This window comes from Solea solea, chromosome 8 (assembly GCF_958295425.1).
Source record: "Solea solea chromosome 8, fSolSol10.1, whole genome shotgun sequence".
Classification (NCBI taxonomy): Eukaryota; Metazoa; Chordata; class Actinopteri; order Pleuronectiformes; family Soleidae; genus Solea; species Solea solea.
Window position 1 is genome coordinate 10662757 of NC_081141.1, and position 20203 is coordinate 10682959.

Consider the following 20203-nt stretch of genomic DNA (forward strand, 5'->3'; position numbering starts at 1 on the left):
GTGAACGTATCCTTTCTGCCAGCTTGTTTTCTCGCAGTCAAAAAAGGGCTAAAATCGAAGTTAACAAAGTGTCTGCATGTAGTTTTACTTGTTTAATAAACAGCACACGGTGATATCTGAATCTGGTAGAAACCTCCTGCAGAACCACAATTGTGGGTTAAAGCGAGTGAGGTTAAAGTTAATGCTATGGTTCCTAAGGCAAGAGTGAGTTTTTTTTTTGTTTTTTTCTTTAATCCTTCATCAATCAGCTTTTCTTTTACTGTTGGTTTGTCTTGTGAAAGAAGGATGTGCTGGATCCATGACATCAATCCATAACATTGATAATTACTAGTTATTCTATTATTAATGTGCTTAATGATACTAATCTTTTAACTTATCTTGACCAAGTTGTCTTTGTGCCTAAACTCGGAAAGAATTTCACCAAATTATTATTATTTTTCAACAGTCATTTTAAATGAGTTTTGACAGGAAAACATATTTTGGAGCATTTGTCATTAGAGTGTTACATCTCAAGAGCCCTTAAATGTTTTCAGATGATTCATTCTAAGAAGGAGCAATCCCACTGGAATTCCTTTGCCTGTTCAAGTTAGCATTCTACATGGCAGATCATGTTTCATAAAGAATTTTGCATCATTTGTGGTTGAATTAAAAAAATCCAAAAATCCCTCTTTTCTTAGAGTTAAAGGGACTGAACTGAAAATGAGTCTTCCTTGACATGATGTCTTACCGCTCCACAACATTTCGAAGGAAAAAATAATTGGCAAACATAAAAACTCCCATCATCTTTTCTGCAGTATCATTTCAGCAACAGCATCCTCATGAATTGGACAATGAGCTATTAATGAACATGTGTTGTCTTCATTTTTGTTTTTGCCTCCCACTTAACTCACCCTCCTCTGTCTCTTTCGTTCCTGGCTGCTATCCGACTTCATTTCCACCTGTTCTTTCAAACCAGATGTCACACCCTCAGCTAAAGTGTTTTCCAAAAAAACATCCCGAACATCTCTGACGGCCAAATCCAAGTGAACAAGGACATCAAGGCCTGCATGGGCTGATTACATGGAACAGACCCAATCTTTTAAATGTTTTGCTCTTTTGATGCCAAAAAAAAAGTTCCATATGTTTCAGCTAAAGTGGATGTTGTTGGTGGCTCAGCTTTGGCAAACTTCCAACTATTAAAAAACTGTATTTGCTCTCTATGAGCCTCTGATTTTACAGGATAACAGCATCATCTCCACTGATCAATAAGGAATACGACATGTTCTATATACACTGTACATCCTGTATCACAGCATCTCTACCAAAGGAACCACAAAACAAACTGTTCAGTGATTGACCCAACTTCCCAGGCTCCCTATATGCCATCACCTTCCAAAGCAATATTGCCAGTCCCTAATTGGGAAGACTGTTGGCTCACTGCAACGAATGAGCCAATCAGGATGCCGTCTTCTCCACGGGAGTGGAGCTGCATGCTGGCTGTGGAGCTTGTTAAGGCATTATTGTAGCATCATGGGAGGTTCAGCACACAAAACAAACACACACTAGCCATACAGTGCAGTTACACAAACCACCAGCTGTCTAGAGAGCACCAAGCCAAAATTGTGGTACATTTGAGGAAAGTACAAACACGTCATTTTGTAGTGCAGTAAACTACCTTCCAAATCTGTCAAATTAACCATATTTGGTGATGCTGAGAAAACATGCGGCATTGACTAAAGGTCAATGAAACAAAAGATAAAAAGAATGTTACAAGTGACAGTTGAAAGTTGAATTGTGGTTATATGAGGACACATATGATGTTTTTTCCACTAGTACCACCTCCCTTTGGCTCGACTCTACACTGTTTGGTTGGTTTTCCAGTACAATATTACCTCCTCATTGTGGACACACACAAACTAGTGACTAGTGAGTTGTAAAGCAGTTGTTTTGTACTGAATCATTAAAATCAGTTAATGAAAAAGATTCAGTACTTAATCCATGACCGGACACACTCACTGAATACAGCGTCAGGGTTTATGATGCGTCTCGCCACTCACGATCCGTCGCTAAATACACCAGACTCCTCTGTTAAATGATGAGATTTTAGACATTTCCATGCTAAATGTTGGAGATTAACCCACGATTTCAGGATTGTTAAGTCTTTTTGATTGATCTACAGTTCGGCACTGTTTGGTTTGATTCTTGTGTCGGACGTCTTGCTCATGCCTCTTCCTGTGATGGCACTCTGACCAATCAATGCACGGCAATCTGACGATGTCACGCGTAGTATGGGCTCACTTGGAAACTCGCCTGAAAAGTACCAGGTACCAGGTACTATCGCTAATGGAAAACCAAAGTAGCCACGCCGTGCTGTGCTGAGGCGAGTCAAGTATAGCACTAGTGGAAACACGCCAATATTCGGTGTCTAAAGCTCACAACAGAGTGTTGACACTGAGGGATGATAATTAAATCACTTTGTCCAGCAGCAGTCAAACATCAGACTAAACTACAAGGACAAGGATCTTACAGCGAGGATCATTAGCACTCTACAACCCAAGGCTTTTCACTTTTTTAAAAAGTCTGTCTTCACTTGACGCTGAATGAAGAATGTCTGTTTTAGACTACACTCTTGTATACATAGCCATAGCAGAGTTTATTCAATCTCTCAGCTCCAACACTCAACTGTTCCCTCTCTACACAGCATCTCAAATGTAGCATGACCTTTGTGGTCTCCTCAGACTGTTAGGCTGTCTGCTTGATGTGTTTGGGTCCACAAGAGTTGACAGGAATCCGGGGGATGAGAGGGACGCAGCTGAAACAGATATGTGAAGCTATTTATTTAGATTGGCCTTGTTTTGACAGTTTTCTATCCCTTTTCTGCTCTAAAAACACTGTGCTTCTAAAATTTCACTTGTCATTTAACAACCAGTATGTAAAATATTCAGCGAACCAATCACCCTTGTCCTATGAAGAATTTGTGATACCACTATTATATCTGAAAGACCCGTGTTTACGGTTTTATGTGAAACTGGTATCTTATTTTAGTTTTTGGTGCTTGGGGCTGATGCTTGAAGGATTCTAAAATACTATGTACCAATTGAATCATGGAATACTGTTATGTTGAAATGGAAATCATTGGAAAACGTCATTTTTAAAAATAAATAAATATATTTTTTATTTTGGGGTAGTCAAATCCAAATATTTTTTGATTATTTTAATTTATTTGGTTTCATTAATCTATAATCCCCCATAAATTAAGAACAATGACCTTAATGCCACTGTGGTTGTAGAGTGGCTCCAAATAAACAATTCTGAGTCTCTAGGGAGGGTTTTTTCTTGTGCTACCTGAGGGCCAGTGGAAACATGCATTATCACTCCTTCTTCCCTGGACATCAGTGAATAATACACAGAGTCCACATTTTTGAATATGAGGCGCACAGTCAGGTTGTATACAGATATTTAGTTATAAACTAAATTATCAAGCAACAAATTGTTGGTCCAGTTGTTGGTCCCAGAAAAATGTCTTTATTACTGACCAGCCAAGAGCTGTTCCAAATTAAGCCAAATTAAGAGTAACACATAGGTGTGCAGACACTTTTTATCTTTTAGTTATGTAAATTCCGCCACTTACTTGATTTAAAGATTAAGTAAGACGACAACTTCATGAGGAGGACACATTTCATTATAATTTGACCAAAATGTGTCTCTCTCTATATGTATATACTGTATATTTCACTGACTGAGTCACAATCTCAGAATGTATCCTCTAAGCAACTTATATCTGTGTAAAAAAAAAATCAATAAAATGCATGTTTTACTTGTAATATTTGAGTGTGAAGTGAAGGTCAGGACATGCAGACCAATACACCACGGGGTCAAGCTGTTAGCGTAGGTGAAAACTGAATAAAACATGCCCAAGAGACACATTTAGAGGTAAAAGACTTACTGTAGGGCAGATGGAATTGAATATACATGTAGCAGGGAGATCAGGAACACCAGGATTTAGCCATGGTTCTAAGATATTGATTGGATGGTCACTGATGCATATACTGTGTGGTCAGATTGGTGGGTAGTGGCTCTACATTGTGAAATTACTGCCATTAGTGATAAACGACAGGGCGGTGTTCACTTAAATTGACATCACGCTGTGATCCACTCCAACCATCCGAAAATCACAGTCTTCTAATATGTAGTTGATAGTATGATAGTTTTTCCATCTGCTGTTGCCAGTATGTTCACTGCTTCTTACCTGGAACAGTATTTAACCTGCAGCCCTGAGTTCAGCAGCTGAATTGAAACTAGAGAGTCTCTGAGCTCTTTGCTGTTGCAGTTTTTAAAAAGCCCCTCTCTGCCTCCTCCGACAGAGCCATCGCAGCAGAGTCTACATCATTTTTGATTTGCTTTCCCTAATTTTAATCCTTGTGGATCTTCACTAATCTCTCATTTATATTTATGTCCCAACCTTGTGCAAAATGTCTGGCTCATGAGGTAAATGAGCCTTGTTACTGTCTCAAGCTCAATTTAAGTGAGTAATTACACTGTTATGCAGGAAAAGCTCAACTCTTGCCACCGTAGAACGACCATGACCTCTCCATGACAAAAAAAAAAGAATAAGTAAACAACAATTATTGTATATTTCCTGTGATATGTCTTTCAAGATGTAACATATTCTTTATTAACTTAATCTAAACTAACATCATTATGGGACATTGTTTGCACCCTGAGGGACATCTGGTCTTATACAGTAACCTAATATTTCCAGGTTGCTATGCATTTGTGCAAAACAAACATTGGTCTCTCACTAGATGGATGGCCATATATTACACACATTATAAATGGACCAACATGCTTACAGGCACATGACAGAAATTCTAGCTGAAATACATCCTTCTTTTTCTTCAAATCTGAGTCAAAGGAGGAACAGAATATTAGTCATCCATCAGTCAGCCCGCCAGTGCATCTGCCCTTTAGATCAAAACATGCATCTTGGAGTGCTGGCCTTGGACACAAATGGTGCTAAGATTGCATGTCTGTAACAATTCACAGGTTTTGGAGACTTGATGCGTTATATGTGAGGTGGAAATTCAATTCTGAAGGGAATGCATTTCAAGGCTAAGCAGGCATGTGTTTGGAATAGGTTATCACAAATTTGTCACAAACATGTCTCTGTAGCACTCAGTGGTTTTCTGTTCAGACTGATGTTGTCTCTCTTTTTAAGTCTGATGATGAATGCTCACTCATATTGTCTCAGTTGTACAGGTATGTACTGGTAATATGTTTTTTGTGTGGTTTTGGTTGATTTAAATTCAGTCCCTTTGTTCACATTGTGTTTAGCATTTTGTCTCAGTGTTTAGTGCGTCACAAGTATTTATTGTAGATATGCTTTTGCTGTTCTTCTAAATGTTTTAAAACTTGCTCTGACGCATTACAATGAAAGCAAAACACCATATAGTATGTTTCACGTTATTGCATCTGTTCTCCTCCTTTCTGAAGGTTTTATTTATAACAACGTACAAACACTGAATATGTGGTGGCTGATGGTAAAAGACTTGTAAGTATTTATAAATAAATAAAATGTTGAGGTTATCACATTTTAAGACAAGATCTATCACTGTCATTAACATTCATACTGAACATCACTATCACCATCACCCCGAAAAACAGATACTGTAAATACCACAAGCTCAATGAATTGTCCCGTAATAGCTTCAATTATTTTAAAGAGAAACTAAACAACTACAAAACTTAACCTTGACACATATTAGATTGTTGTTGCCATGTTGTCTGAAGAAAGATGCCACCGCAGTTTGATAACCGGCAACAGCATCGCAGTTTATACATTGTCTCCTTGGACACTGTGGAGGACATGTTGGTGCATGTGCAGAATGCCAAGTCTGACTCCAGTCCAATTAAGAGTACACATGGAGGAGTAATCGGGCTATGAATCACATTATCCAGTTATATTAGTTTGACTAAGACTAGTTCGATTTTACTAACGTGTTTACATGACATTAAGAAAAGGGAATTATTGTCTTAGTCGGACTAAAGTCAGACTTTTAACTTTTAAACACACTGCATGGTGTCAATGCTGGCCCAAACATCTGGTTATGTAAGTTCACAGATGAGGGCTGTTGCCTGATTGCACATTAAACAGTTAAACAGTTTTTAACTTTATTTTCTCTCTTTTGTGCGTATAAAAGAAGGATTTTAGCAGTGCAGAGCAGTAGCATGGAAATGAAGTGCCTGTTTGGTAACATGTAGTTTTAACGGCCTATACTTCCAGTCTATACAAATGGTAGTCCAACTTCTTAGTGCTAGAGAAGGGAGTGTCTTTTCCAACAGAAATACTAAGAAATAACTCGAGAAAGACTTATCAATGTCCCTCAAATATCCCTACAGTAGCACTGACCATGAACGTAGCCTGATTTGATAGAATTGATAGCTCTTTTGCGTATTTAAGTTTTTTGGGTCATATATGTGACGTTAATGCTGTTGCTAATATTGTGCACCTTTTTGATTTTATGCCCTTTGAGTTGCACCTGAGTCAAATATCACTTTGAGGTGTGCGAAGGACAGGACAGGTATGGTGAAAATAGTTATTTTATTATTTTTTAAATGCACTTTTTGATGTTCCTTCCATATATTTGCGCTGGTTTTAAATTTGTCATCACCGGCTGCTTACAGGCGGCGGCCAAATGTCTGGCCCAGCTAAATTCTTTGGTTTGAAAATTCAGCCCAGCTGAGTTTGTAATTGAATAGTCCTGGACTACACGTTCTTTTATCTGATAATAGAAATACAAAAAAACAAATAAATAAATAACATGTCACTGAGAACAGCTTTGTTGGGAGTTCAGCTACATCCACAGTCATACACCAGGTTTTGACCTCTTCTCGTTTATGTGTGTGATGTCAAGGGCTCCGATGATAGCAGATGTTGTATGTACAGTACTTTTGCGAAAACAATGATTTATTTTATCTTCTCTGGTAAAATCTGATAAAAAAAAAAAAAGCCCCGGTGTGCATGCAGTGAGGCAAATATCGAAGGGCTGCTGATGGATCACACCTCATAAAGAAAGAATAAAACTAAGAGTCATAAACCTCTCAGCTCTGCTTTTCTCTTACATAAAAAAAACAGAGAGGATAGATATCAGTATGCACTGACACCACCTCCGTGCTGCTGTGGTGTAGGAGAATTATTTATCTCTTGCTCTATTCCTGTGAGGACGCTGACAGCGTCTCATCTCACTGTCTGAGTACTACTGGCTTCCATTAGGGCCAGGAATTGCAGTATGATGTCTTTGTAGGAGAATGCACCAGTTCCACTAGATTTAAAAGCTTCAAAAGCAGAAGTGACACTGAGGCAAAGAAAGAAAACATTTATTGTTTATGAATGTGGTGTCACACAGGTCCTGTTGGAAAGGAACAGGGAGGGAGGGAGGGAGGGAGGGAGGTCTGGGTTTGAGGTCTCTGAAATAATTCTGCCTCCCCCCCACACACACACACACACACATTCACACACACTCATCTCTTTCAACAGACAGCTGGACTTTGGAATAGTTCCCCAAAAGAACAATCAGCACACTTGTGTAAAAGCAGTACATTACAGTTGCAAAAAAGACATTCTACTTGATTACTAGGTTTTACATTTGTGACGCCCACTGTCGTTGGTATTGTTATAAAAATGTACAGAATGACATTTTTTGTGTCTCAGTGCAAAAGATATATTCCAAAATAATTTGAAAAAAAGCCGTGCCCTTGATAAATGCCCACCCACCGTGTCACTATGTCAGCCCCTGACCTGTGCCCCACAGTAAAATAATTGGCCTGTTCACAAGACCACCAATAAATAACCGACAGAAGCAGTTTTACAGTCACCGTCAGATAGCAGCAGTGTTTCAGCTTTGACTTTAAATACATATTCACAAACAACAGTGTGCCACTGTACACCTACGATTCATCAGAACAACTTTCACTATAGATAATAATAAGAATTACAGTTGTGTTGATAGTAATTACCATAACAATAACAGCAAAAAAAAAAAAAAAAACAACTCCAGTGTGTTACATACGCATTAAAGTATTTACATTGCTTTTTTTTTTTTTCAAGTTCTGTGGCTTAATTTCCCGTGTGTGAGTTTCCCAAGTAAAAGAAGGCAATGAAGTGTCTCTTAAGGTCAAAGGCTGGGAAATTATCAGCTGGTGCAGATGCTGTTGATGGAGATGATGGCAGGGTCCACCAGGCCAAGCTCCTCATGTTCATTCACACACAGCTGATAACCACAGCCCCGCCTACGCTTCAGTGGGGTCACCTTGGCGTCGGGCTTGGCACGAGGTGGCAGGAGGAAGCCCACGCTCCCTGCGATCAGCATGTGCCAGATGCTGTGGATGTAGAAGTAGTTCTCCTCTGTCTCCACGAAGGCATAGAGGGCCACAGCGGACGTGGCGATCATGGTGCCAGGGAAGAGGAAGAACACCCAGCGCTTCCAAGTGGGCGGGTAGCAACGCCGCCGACGGATGGTTCGCACCGTCTGACAAGCCAACGCACACACACACACACACACACAGAGCAGACAACAGAATGTGTTTCAACCTCAACACCGACAACAGCTTTAAATGACATTATTGATGGTTCTGAATGAACTCTGACACAACTCAGAGTTTATTTCAGTTTATATCTATATCAAACCTTTGATTTTGAATAAGAAAAAAGTCCAATTCAACCTTTCTTCCAAAGCCACACCTTTAAAAAGGCATGAAGGCATGTGTGAGTAATGGAAACAGCAGCACAACATCACTGTGGACTGTAAACTCACTCACGGTCAGAAGTAAAACAAGGGCAGGTGATCTTTTCATTCAAAATGAAAGTTTTATAAAGCCATGTAACTTGATTTTAGTAGCTGATGATAATCTGAAGAAGATTGCCTTTCCCGCCTTTTTTTTAAGGAAATTAAGGAAAGCCAGAGTTTCCTCTCTCTGTCTTGCTCGCTTTAACACTATGGAGGTGTTCACATCAGCTCCTGTGTGAGTCACAGCCCAATTCTCTGTACAAGCGTCTGAAGAAAATATCATTCTGACTATGATGTTTACACAAGTGGAGAAATGTTTCTTTTCTTGTAGATGTAACGTTTTCTGTTATATTTATTGTCACATAACTTAAAGGTCATATCTCTTACTTGGCAGATATTTCTTGTCATTTCTATGTTGAATGTATATCTTTCATCTGTTGCTAATGTCGCTTTTCCTGACTCTTATTCCTTGTTTTCTTTTGCTGCGTGATATTTTAGTTCCGAAGAAGCAAATGAAACGCACCCAAGCTCCCCTCGAGATCAGTAAAGTATTCTGATTCAGACATAAAGCTGATATTAGCGATCACACAATGAGCAGCTGTTTAAACGGCTGGTTCCCCGGTTGTTCACTTTGACAGAAGGAGCAGATAAATGGGGCAATTCTTTAACTCTCTGTTGGTTTTAAATGAATATAAATGCCTGTAATGCTGAAGCACAAAACCCATCATTATAATCATAATCAGATGGCAGTTGGTAAATTGCTCATCATTCTCCATTGTGCTTGTTTTCTTATTTATTCTCATGCTCTATTTAGTGCCTAATGGTCATGAATGTGTTTATTGGTTTAATGCAGATAATATGCTCATACTCTGTGTGTGAGGCTGGAGGTGAAGCATGGAGACAATGCACATTTTTAACAGCGTTTCAGTGTGCAGAGACTGCATCATAATTGTATCCACTGTCTATTATTACTGCTTTTTAAACACTGTTCTTTTCCATTACATATTGCATTGGGAGGGCAGTTTATGGACAAAACTAATTGCATGTTTTCTCGCAGGGATGTGCTGCAATTATGCCGTTCATAGTTTTAGGTCGACGACTAATAATATTTAAATAAATGTAGCTTTTCTTATCCTTTGGATATAGTTATTTTTCTGGCTAATCTTTATATGCATAAATCAATGGCTTAATTTAGTTTGGAGAATTAGTGATATTTGGCACAGAAAAAATGTGAGCTTCTCTTCTTCCCCTTCCTGCTCACACCACCACTGCAAAGCAGCAGACGATCCGTGACCTCTGCTTGACTGATCTAATTGTGTCTGGGAACATCCAGAATGCCAGGCTTTGCAGAAACATGACAAGTTGAAATGAAAGGGCTCTTGTAGAAAATGTGCGGCACTTAAACTCTGAGGCTCAGGGCCGAGGGGAGGATGCTGAAATGCAGAAATACACCGTTGGACTGCTGATAAATTATGAAATGTCAAATAATCAAAGCATGGGATTGGGTTTATTTTACAAGAATGCAACAGTTGCATGAGATCCAAATGATTCTCCAACTACAAGTAGCATTTGTAGAAAAGCTGCTATGCATAGTTTACTATTGTGACCTGGCAGTGTGTGGAAGAATTATCATATGAATGAATATGAATGTGTTTACAGCCTATTTCCCATTATGTAGATATTACACCACATGATGCATTTTATAACATGTAAAACATGCCAATAAGCCATCAGTAATTGAATTACAGATGTGCCACAGCTGAACGACAAAGAGCAGATGCCTGTGGCTTTATGAGAATCTGCACCGTCTTCCCTCATGTACATTATTACACGAACACACTTTGCACGGTGAATACCTTAAATATATGGACATCTAATCTCTACTTACCCAGACTGTTTGGCAACTGCACATATTTACCATATGTGAGTTAATTACCTGCACAGTCACTATATGTTATACAATAAGAAGCCTCTTGAACGAGAGGCAAAATGAACACATTTAGTGGCTTATTATCTGAACTCCTGAGACTGAAAACAAACTTTTTTTTTCATGACCCTGCCTACTAGTGTTTTCATATGCTTGGATTTTTACTGATTTTTTTTAGCTTTATTTGTTGTTTGTCATACTTTAAAGCAAATTATCTGTATGTTCAAATCTACTTGGCAGATAATTCAGATGTCTGAAGACTCTCACATTTGGATGATACACAGTGTTGTGCATGGGTTTTCAAGTCTTGATGTTGTTTTAAAAAAAAAAAAATAATCAATTTATGGTAAAATATACTGTTTCCTACCTTTGTTGCTAAAGGCAAAGGGTTTACATAGTGGAGTTAAGCAGCAGTTTTTCTTGCACAGTTTTTGCAGGATCCTCCAGCTCACAGGAAAATAACTCTCAGTACAACAACACCCACGCTATATGCAATGCAAAGCTTGGAAGGAATCCACAAACTCATGTCAGAGGTTTGGTGTTAAATAGCTTTTTTTGTGTGCGTGCAAAAACCTTGCCTGAAAGACTATTATTTTTTATCTTCCCAGTTCAGGGAGCACATTATGACTTGACGAAGAGTCACTGGAAGTACAAGCCGACTTATAATGGAACTACAAGCCATGACTAATACCCACAGGCTGAAAAACTTTTAAAGCCCCTTCAATGCTAACGTAAATATAAGTTCATTGGTCAGAATCCCACAGTTTTTAGTTAGCTTGAATAACAGATGAAGGTGTTTTTGCTACACTCACTGACATGAGGGACAATGGAGGAACAGTGTCATCCTCTTTCATCTCCAAAAAAAAAGCTGAGAAGTTGCAAGTCAAAGCCAACGTGGTTATTTCAGTAATTTCACTCTGTACATAATTTCCATTTTTTGGCCTGTTTTTTGGACATTGAGACAAAGACTCAAACATGTTATATTAAATATGTGTTATACAGTTTTCAAATTTCAAATTCAAAAACTACAGTGTTTATTTTAAATAAATCTTCATTGTTTTTCTTCATTTTAAATTGTTAATACACTATTTTAAAATGCAGTAAATTGTAAATAACTGCCAGATATTGAAAGTTGTTCTGGGCAAAAGCACTTGCTCACAGGACATTTTCTGGCCCTTTTATGATTAAAATAAGCAAAAAATACACTTTTTTTTTTTTTACATCTCATGTGCTGCAGAATGTGTGCAATTTTACTGCCAATCTATTATTTATACTTTTATAACCAAACACTGTGGAGTGTTTTTCCTACTGTGAAGCAGACGTGTGCATTTCACTTACCCATGCCACTGCCATGATGCCTAGGGCAAACAGGCTGGGTCCAAGCAAGTTCCACAGACCATGGCGGTCCAGCTGTAATGCCATGGACAGGGACATCGCCCCCAGGAGGTACAGCACCTTGACAACACAACAGAAAAACACTCAGATCAGTAAGTGACAGTAATTATGAATGAGAAAGTGTAACAAAATATTTGCAGTGAAGTGAATGGCACATACTAAACCACTGGGAGTTGATTTTGTAATTCCAGTGTGTTCAATACTTTCCTATTTTCCCTGCACTGTTCTGCACGTGTGTCTTGTTTTTTTGGCTGTGAGAGACGTACTTTCCAAACACAGCTGGTGCCATTGTGCCTTTGGAGGTTTAGCAGAGAAACATGGTATGCTACAAAAAAAGTACCACTAAGAGGCAGGAATAAGAAAGATAAGCCTTGCTGAAACTGGTGAAACCAAGTTCAGCAGTGTGACGGACACAGAACAGTACTTTCATGTAGGATTTATATACCTTGCCTGGACTAATGCACAATAAAATTGAGTTTGAACAGCGCTTTGCTTGGTTCTGGTCCGTCTATTCAGTGAGCTATTCAGAAATCCCTGATACAGTGTATTAAAGTTAAGGTCTGTAATTGTGAAAAAGCTACACAAAGCAGGTTACACAAAAATGCAGCTGATAACGCCCGTCCTCTCCTGTCAGCACTTTGATCAAAGCTCTGCCACAAAACACTGGAAGGTGTTGTGTGTCGTGGAACTAGACATTTTTTCTGTACTATTTTCCTGTGACTCGCTCATTAGGGGTTGTTCTCTAGCTTGATGCAAAGACTTCATTCATGCACTGTGAGAGCCTTTGCAGGGTGTGCGCAGTTTGGCAGTTGTTGTTTTTTTTGCTTTTTTTAAATTAACTTTATTAATGGCGGCTATCAGGAGGATTTTGTTTTAGTGATGATTTTACTGTCAAATACCAACACAGAGCCTGACTGTAAAGTTGGTCCTGCAGTCAGGCATGTCTTGTCCACAAATATGCAATTTGAACAGTAATTGCAATGTTCAAACCGCATTCATTGATTTAATATTCTGATTATTTTGAATGGCAAAAATTGTTCCAATTTGTATCTGAGGAGCTGTTATTTGTTGACGCTTAGTGATCATGCCATTAACCCTTAGGACACAAAGCATTTAGGCTGCTTTTCTTCCATTACCATGTTAAAATGTATATACAGAGGCTATAAGAATGTACAATATAGTGTCTTATATCCATTTTTTCAGCACAACCTAGTCAATCTGATGAAATTATTTGTCCATCAACTATACACACCTGAGCAAAAAGTACTCAAAATGTTTAAAAATCAGACTGCCTTTGTGAATTTTGGAAATACGTCACAGTTCAAAGTTCACTTGGTTAATTTTTGTGGACAAACATAAAATAAAAACGGTATAGTTTGTGACTGCTACTACTGTTTTTTTTTTTAATAAACTGTAGTATAAAATAAAAAAACAGATAAGAAGACAAAAAACACATTTTGTAAAGCCTAAAGATGTGACCTATGACCTCCCACCCTCAGGATGTTCATATAAGGAGTTGTGTACTATTCCCATGGCCGCGTGAGCACTAATGGTTAACAATGGATTGAAAGTATTGGCTTTATAGTTGATGACTCTGTGTGAAAGAGCTTCACTGTTGCTCTAGAACTGTTAAAAAGAAATATAATATGAACACATGACCACATGTAGCATCATCATCTGTTCCAGTGCAGCAACAATAAACTGAAAAATCAAATGTGTAATTATCCACAGCTGAAAACTGTCTCCCAAAAGGTGGTATTTTCTAAGGGGGCTAAGTACAACAAACCTGGCAGTAAAGTTACAATTTAAAGAGAGAGAGACAATTTGTTGACAATGAAAATACAGCGACAGCCTCATTGTGTAATTTCAGTTCAGAGAATAAGTAATACACTACTGAGCTTCCTGTATCTGAGTGGGAGCCACAATATAACAATGGAAACTGAATGCAAACAATAGAAACCCTTGTTACAAATAATACCAGTTTAACATTTAAATTATTTTTTGCCAAGCTCACAATTTGACACAGTCAAGGGATATAAAAGAGATGGAGTCAGAGGAAAAATCAATAATGCGCTGGGAGAACTTAAGGTTGCCTGGTGTCTGCATCCTTCTGTCTGCTGGAGGAACGCGGGGGAAAATTGGGGGATTTTTCGAGCAGGGCAGCGATGGCCCGTCTGTTGAAGAGCAGAACTAATTGGCACAGACCAAGCAGGGGAGGAGCAGTGTGGTGCAGCCCGAGGACTCTGTACAGCAGCAGTCATCAGTCATACTGCACCACTGAATTGTATACAGTAGCACCCAAGCATGCATGTATACATGTACTGTGTGTGGACATGAAAGCACAGAGGCTCACAGGCAGAGGTTTTTCAATGTAATTAATCACCACCTGTCATTGTGACGGACGAGCTTGCAGGAATTCTGGTCGGAGGTCTATTTTTATCCGCCACGACGTTTCATGCTTCAGAATGTACAGTCATATAAATACATACTGTCAGATACAAGATTAAAATGACTGAACCTGTGAGTAATTCACTCTTGATCTTTGAGAACAGTAAACGAGGATCTGCTAAACAGTTTTCAGAGCCCTCCAACACATCTCATGCTTATTTTACTTCCATTAAAGTTGAATTTTACAACTAGATATAGGCTAAAACATATCATTATTGTGATAAAATTGATGGCTGGTGATAGAAAAACAACACAGTTTCTGTAAATGTACAATTCCCCTATACAAGCCTTACTGTCATTGTGTTATTCTCTTGGCCAATCTAACACAGTTTTCAAATTGTGACTCTATTTACAGCACAAAGAAACTGCATCATCTATTGTGTAACAGTTTTCCCCTGGGATCTGCCACTACGACGGAAACAGCGGCTCAAACTCTTAAGAATAAAGATTACTTGCTAAAATGTATTGTAAATATTTTATGATTATTTGAAGCTTAGCAAAACTGAAAATGAAGTGCTTGATTATTTGTTTATTTCAATGAAAAAGTATGGACCAATTGCAGAACTTTCATTGACTACATTTTTATTATCACTTCTGCTGAATACTGCAAGGTGTAGAACTCTCCATGTTAATTGTTTACCACAGAATTAATTCAATCTACAGCAGTGCCAAGGAAGCATGTGCATACAGTTTGCTCTCAGTTGGAAAAGAAAAAGAGAAAAAAGAAAAGAATAGGGAACTTGAGTGACAAGTACGCAGTGAAGAAGTTTTAGCTTGAAAGAGAAAAATACATTGAATGCCACTCATATGTGCACAGCTGGAGCTTGAAGGATAAGCTCTGGCTGTCTGTGTGGACAGCAAAAACTTGAAAGATGATCCCAACAAAGGGCAATTAGCACCTCAAGTCATTCTGCAATGCAGCAGTAACACTTTACATTTACAGTAGTTGTATTATGAGAATACATTTATATTTCTATAGTAGTCACCACATAGTAGCATGGTGGTAACAATGGAAATTGTGTTTGGGACAGAAGAGTGGATGGATTTTTAACTTTATAACATGGTTATTAATAACTTTGGAAATAACTGGGTGGTATTGGAAGTTGAATTGTCTTTCAACCCTGAAGGTTGTGGGTTCGTTTCCCGACTCTGCTAGTCTACATGTCGATGTGTCCTTGTGCAAGACACCAAACCCCACGCTGCTCCTGAGGGCTGTGCCGGCAGCGTGTCAATGGCTATGAGAGATGAGTGAAAGAAAATGCGCTGCACATAGATGTGCTGAAAGTGTGAGTGAATGGGTGTGAAAGGGTGAATGGCAAAACTGTAGTGTAAAGCAGCTTTGACTGGTCATCAAGACGAGAAAAGTGTTATATAAATACAGGCCATTTCCCATGTTACCACCAATGTGAAAATTGCATCATATGGAATTAGCATTATCTCATTACAAAATTGTTACCAACATCACTTATGTGGTCATAAGAAGATAAAGAGCAAACACAGTCTAGATATTGCAATTATTGGGGGGAGGGGGGAGGGGGGAGCATGTGCCTTGAGATACGGGATGTTGTGTCTTTGCACTTGGTACAAGTTTAGACCTTTGAAGGGTAAAAGTCACATACATAAACACACAGCAGTATGCATGAGCATAAATGAAAAAAATAATACATACACAAAGAGACATGCACACACACACACACACACACACACACATTTGTTCCGCTGGCCAGTCCTAACATGTTCGATTTGATTGGTGACTGTGTACTGCAGAGCTCAGCAAAAACTAAAACTCTTGAGGACAGCAGATGTTCATATATTTACCCTCCCCCATCCTTATGGACACACACACACACACACACACACATCCCTGAGACTGCTTCATGTTGGTGTGCAGCCAGGGAGTGACCCATGGAGAAGGCGCACCTGTTCTCAATATGTCAACCACGAGATAATTTATGACCGCACATCAATGAATCTAACACGTTTGATATTGCTATGGCTTACAAAAAAAAACGAGACACAGGCAAACCTCAGCTGAAATGTCATTATTTCCACCAGAGAGTATCACTCACTAATTAGAATAACGTCACTGCAACGTGCATCCATTGTGATGCAGCACTATCGCTGAGCATATCCATCGTGACATGCCAAGATGAAAAAGTTGTTGGAATCCAACGAGTGCTGCAAGTTAATCTTTTTGATACTCAATCCAAAGAAGTAGGTCACACTGGTCTTTGTCCACTCTAAAATAAGATTTCTACGTCCATCATTCTGACTAAGGTCCCAAATCAGATGATGAAGGAGAGGACGGAAGCAGACACATTTTTTTACACATCCTGCAAAGCTGCTGTGAGGGAAAAGCAGTTCTGGTCTTTGTTTTGATTTTTTTCTTAGTTTAATACCATGGTTCCCAACCTGGGGTCCAAGCCCCTCGTAGGAGGGCGCCAGAGATCACATGGGGGGCGCAGAGCGTTGACTGCTCTGAGTTTGTGAGGTCAATATAATTATATTTGTGCATTTCAATCAGACACTCTACTGGATAATTAGAAGTCAGTATCACCCAAAGAAAAACTATATTTTCTTTGGTCCACCTTTCAATTTATTAAGCTATTTATCACCAACAGCTGATCACGGTAGCAAAGACTCAGCAGGATCAAAAAAATGTAATGGAAGCACGAGACAGTTTTTATCTATACACACTGTGAGAATAGGAACAAAAACCTACAAGTGATGTTTATTTTTACACATAAACTTTCTACTTCATTCTTTTTTTGTATTTGGGGGGCTGGTTTGTCCTGGACACAAGCAAGTTTGGGCTTCAGGGAAAAAAGGTTGGGAACCACTGGTTTAATGCATTCAATAATTTCAATAAGAGACAACTTCAATTCTCTCAGCAGCTCTCAGGTTGTGGTCGCCGAGTAAAGATTGCCTTGCGACAAAAAAAACAAACAAAAAAAACGTGTAGAGCTGCAACTAACGATTATTTTCATCATCGATTAATCCGTTGATTATTTCCTTGATTGATCGAGTAATCGTTTGGTGCATAAAATGTTGATCAGTGTTTGTCAAACCTGGAAATGAATCGTTTTTGTCCACAAACCAAAATGATTCAGTTTCAATGATTTCTCTGTTATGTGGAGCAAAGAAACCATAAAATATTCACATTTAAAAATCTGAAATCTTGTTTTAATGGTAAAAAAAAGCTTCAAACCAATAAATCTATTATCAACATAGTTGACGATTAATAATCGAGTAATTGTTTCAGCTCGAGAGAAGCTTGTTTCTTCTTTGCATTTTCACCCGGTTTTTTTTAGACTCTGCATATGAATGTCCCATTACACAGCTCTCACTCTCGCTCCTCTAATCCCTCTTTGACTCAGGGCTTGTGTCAAGTTGTTGCTCTACTGACAAGGAGCTCTCAGCTTAAGTGTTGCCAGACTGAATCATGTAGCAGCAGACATGTGTTATGGTCAGAGAATGACCGCTTTCATTAACATGTGGCGTTTTTGTGAAGAAAAAAATGGTGAAATGGTTGTTTGTGAATGGCTGCTCCACCTTGATTAGACACAGCCTTGTTTGTGAGGCAAAAGGTGGTGGAAATGGCTTGTTGTGTATGATTGAGTTCAAGTTAAAACCCCTTAAAAGAAAGCAGGGCAGTATGAGGAGGCAGGGTTGAGGTTGAATCATCGGAATATCCGAAGGCAGTTCAGTTACTTTAGTTAATTTGAGCCTTTTCGCAGTTATTGAGTGTTAGCAGGAAAAATTAGTCTGCAGTGTTATGAGACTGTTGGTACTATGTGTTTTGTTTTCACAGTACTATTGATTCTGCTTAGTGGTGTGTGACTGTTCTGTATAGAGAATCAATGGGGAGCACAAACCACCCCAGTGGCAGTCGGATTTTGAGTATTAATTATTTGAATTATTTAGCCATATCCGTTGGAAAGTTCTGGTTCCATCTGTAAACCGTGTCTGCTTGTTATCATCCAGGTCATGCTCTCAACATTTGTGGCCGTGTCTCCACTCAGGACTAAATCTGGAGTTCAGGACTTGATCTCCCAGCAAAATGAGACGTTCGGGTCGATAGATGATTTCTTGTTGGTATCACCGGCTTGCCCCGCCCTCACCGCTAATTTGCATTCCAGCACTTTCTGTGGCTCAGCCACCTGCATAAGTAAATCATTAGCATTGTCACCAGTGCACCAGGGAATCCTGGAATGGGTTGGCCCGAGAACAATCCACCATAGGATGCTTAAAGGTGACATCGATTGCTTGTATCGCACATATGTTAGTTATGGAGGTCTTCTTACATATATTAACTTGTTTTCATGGTTAAAAACCTCCTCGTCGCTGCAAACGAGCCGATCGAAATATCTCCTCACTGACGCTCTCGTCAGCCGCGCTGTTTCAGACCAAAATCACACCCCCAGAACATGGACTGTGTTGTGATTGGCCAGCCAACGAGAGCTTTCCCACTTGGCCAGGTACCTGGAAGTGACGTAATTAGCACGTCAGCTCTCAGATACGCAGCTCCCCCTCGGCACGATGGATGCTCTGCATCTCAGCAGCTACAGCGAGAGTAGTTCTTCTTCTTCTGCGGCTGTTTGTACGCAACTAGAGGAGCTACGGTGGTGAGCGGAGTGGTGAGGTTTCCTGATGACATCATCAGCAAACAGAAGTGCCTTTCCGCTTCGCAGAGCCCAGGAAAACATAAAACCCTATTTTCTCAGCAGTGGCTGAACTGTTTGTTCTGAAACTTTAGGGTTTCATAAACGAGGTAATGACACAGATACACACACAAAAGCAGCGTTAATTGGAGCTTCGGGTCTATGTCGCCTTTAAGGCCTGTACATGCTCCACAAGAACAGAGAAATTAGTTATTTTTCCCGAGGTGGCAAGAACAACAACAAAGTTATTTGGCATTTCATACTTCACAAGAAACTCAAGTGCAGAACTCCTCATAGGGATGACAGCATTAACTACACCCACTTCAAATTTCTAGCCAATCACACAATAGTTGTCGGACAACACACAAGAAAAAAGTTGTGCCCAGATGATGTGTCAAGAACAAGCTGCAAGAACTCCCAAACAAGGGCTGCAAGGAAATAATGACATCATTCTCTGCTCCCAGCCCTGGGAGAGAGAACACATTTCTCTATTCTTGCGGAGTATGTACAGGCCACTCGTCACTTGGGAGTTGGGGGACATTTGTCGGCCATGTTTGAAGGAGTATTTGAAATGGCACAGCCTAGTTGTGCAGCTGTGACACAAGGATACAGCCCCTAAACGGGGACAAAGCTTGTGTATACCTGGTTGTGATGTAGCTTCCACCGACACTCCGATACACCTGAGTTTTGTCATTCAGTCAAGAGCATGAGCCGCAGTACTATTTAAGGACCAGCAAACAAGCTGAATTCTGCCAGACTCTTAAGACAGTTTAGATGCACTTTTCTACTACTTTGCTTCTCTGCCTGAACCTAATTTGTCTTTACCGAGTGCCAGGATCACTTATCTAACAATATCTAGCCACACTCAGCCAGCTTCTCTCACTGCATGCAGCTTTGTGAATATCTGTCTACTAATGCACCTGGACCCTCAAACAATCCAAGCCAGAATTCTGTAATTATTTAGAGCCAAGGACTTCTTAATTAGCAAATAGATCAATTTACTGTTA

General features: G+C 39.4%; 1 protein-coding gene across 1 annotated transcript in view; it reads right to left on the reverse strand.

The window, feature by feature from the left end:
- Positions 1–7339: 7339 nt before the first annotated feature.
- Positions 7340–20203, reverse strand: part of tmem8b (transmembrane protein 8B) — a 41526-nt gene continuing 28662 nt past the window's right edge. Inside the window, exons 12-13 of the mRNA XM_058637326.1 lie at positions 12031–12147; positions 7340–8507 (exon numbers count right to left, since the gene is read on the reverse strand). Of these exons, the coding sequence (XP_058493309.1) occupies positions 8172–8507; positions 12031–12147 (453 nt within the window). The 3' untranslated portion in view covers positions 7340–8171. The remainder of the gene's footprint in view (positions 8508–12030; positions 12148–20203) is intronic.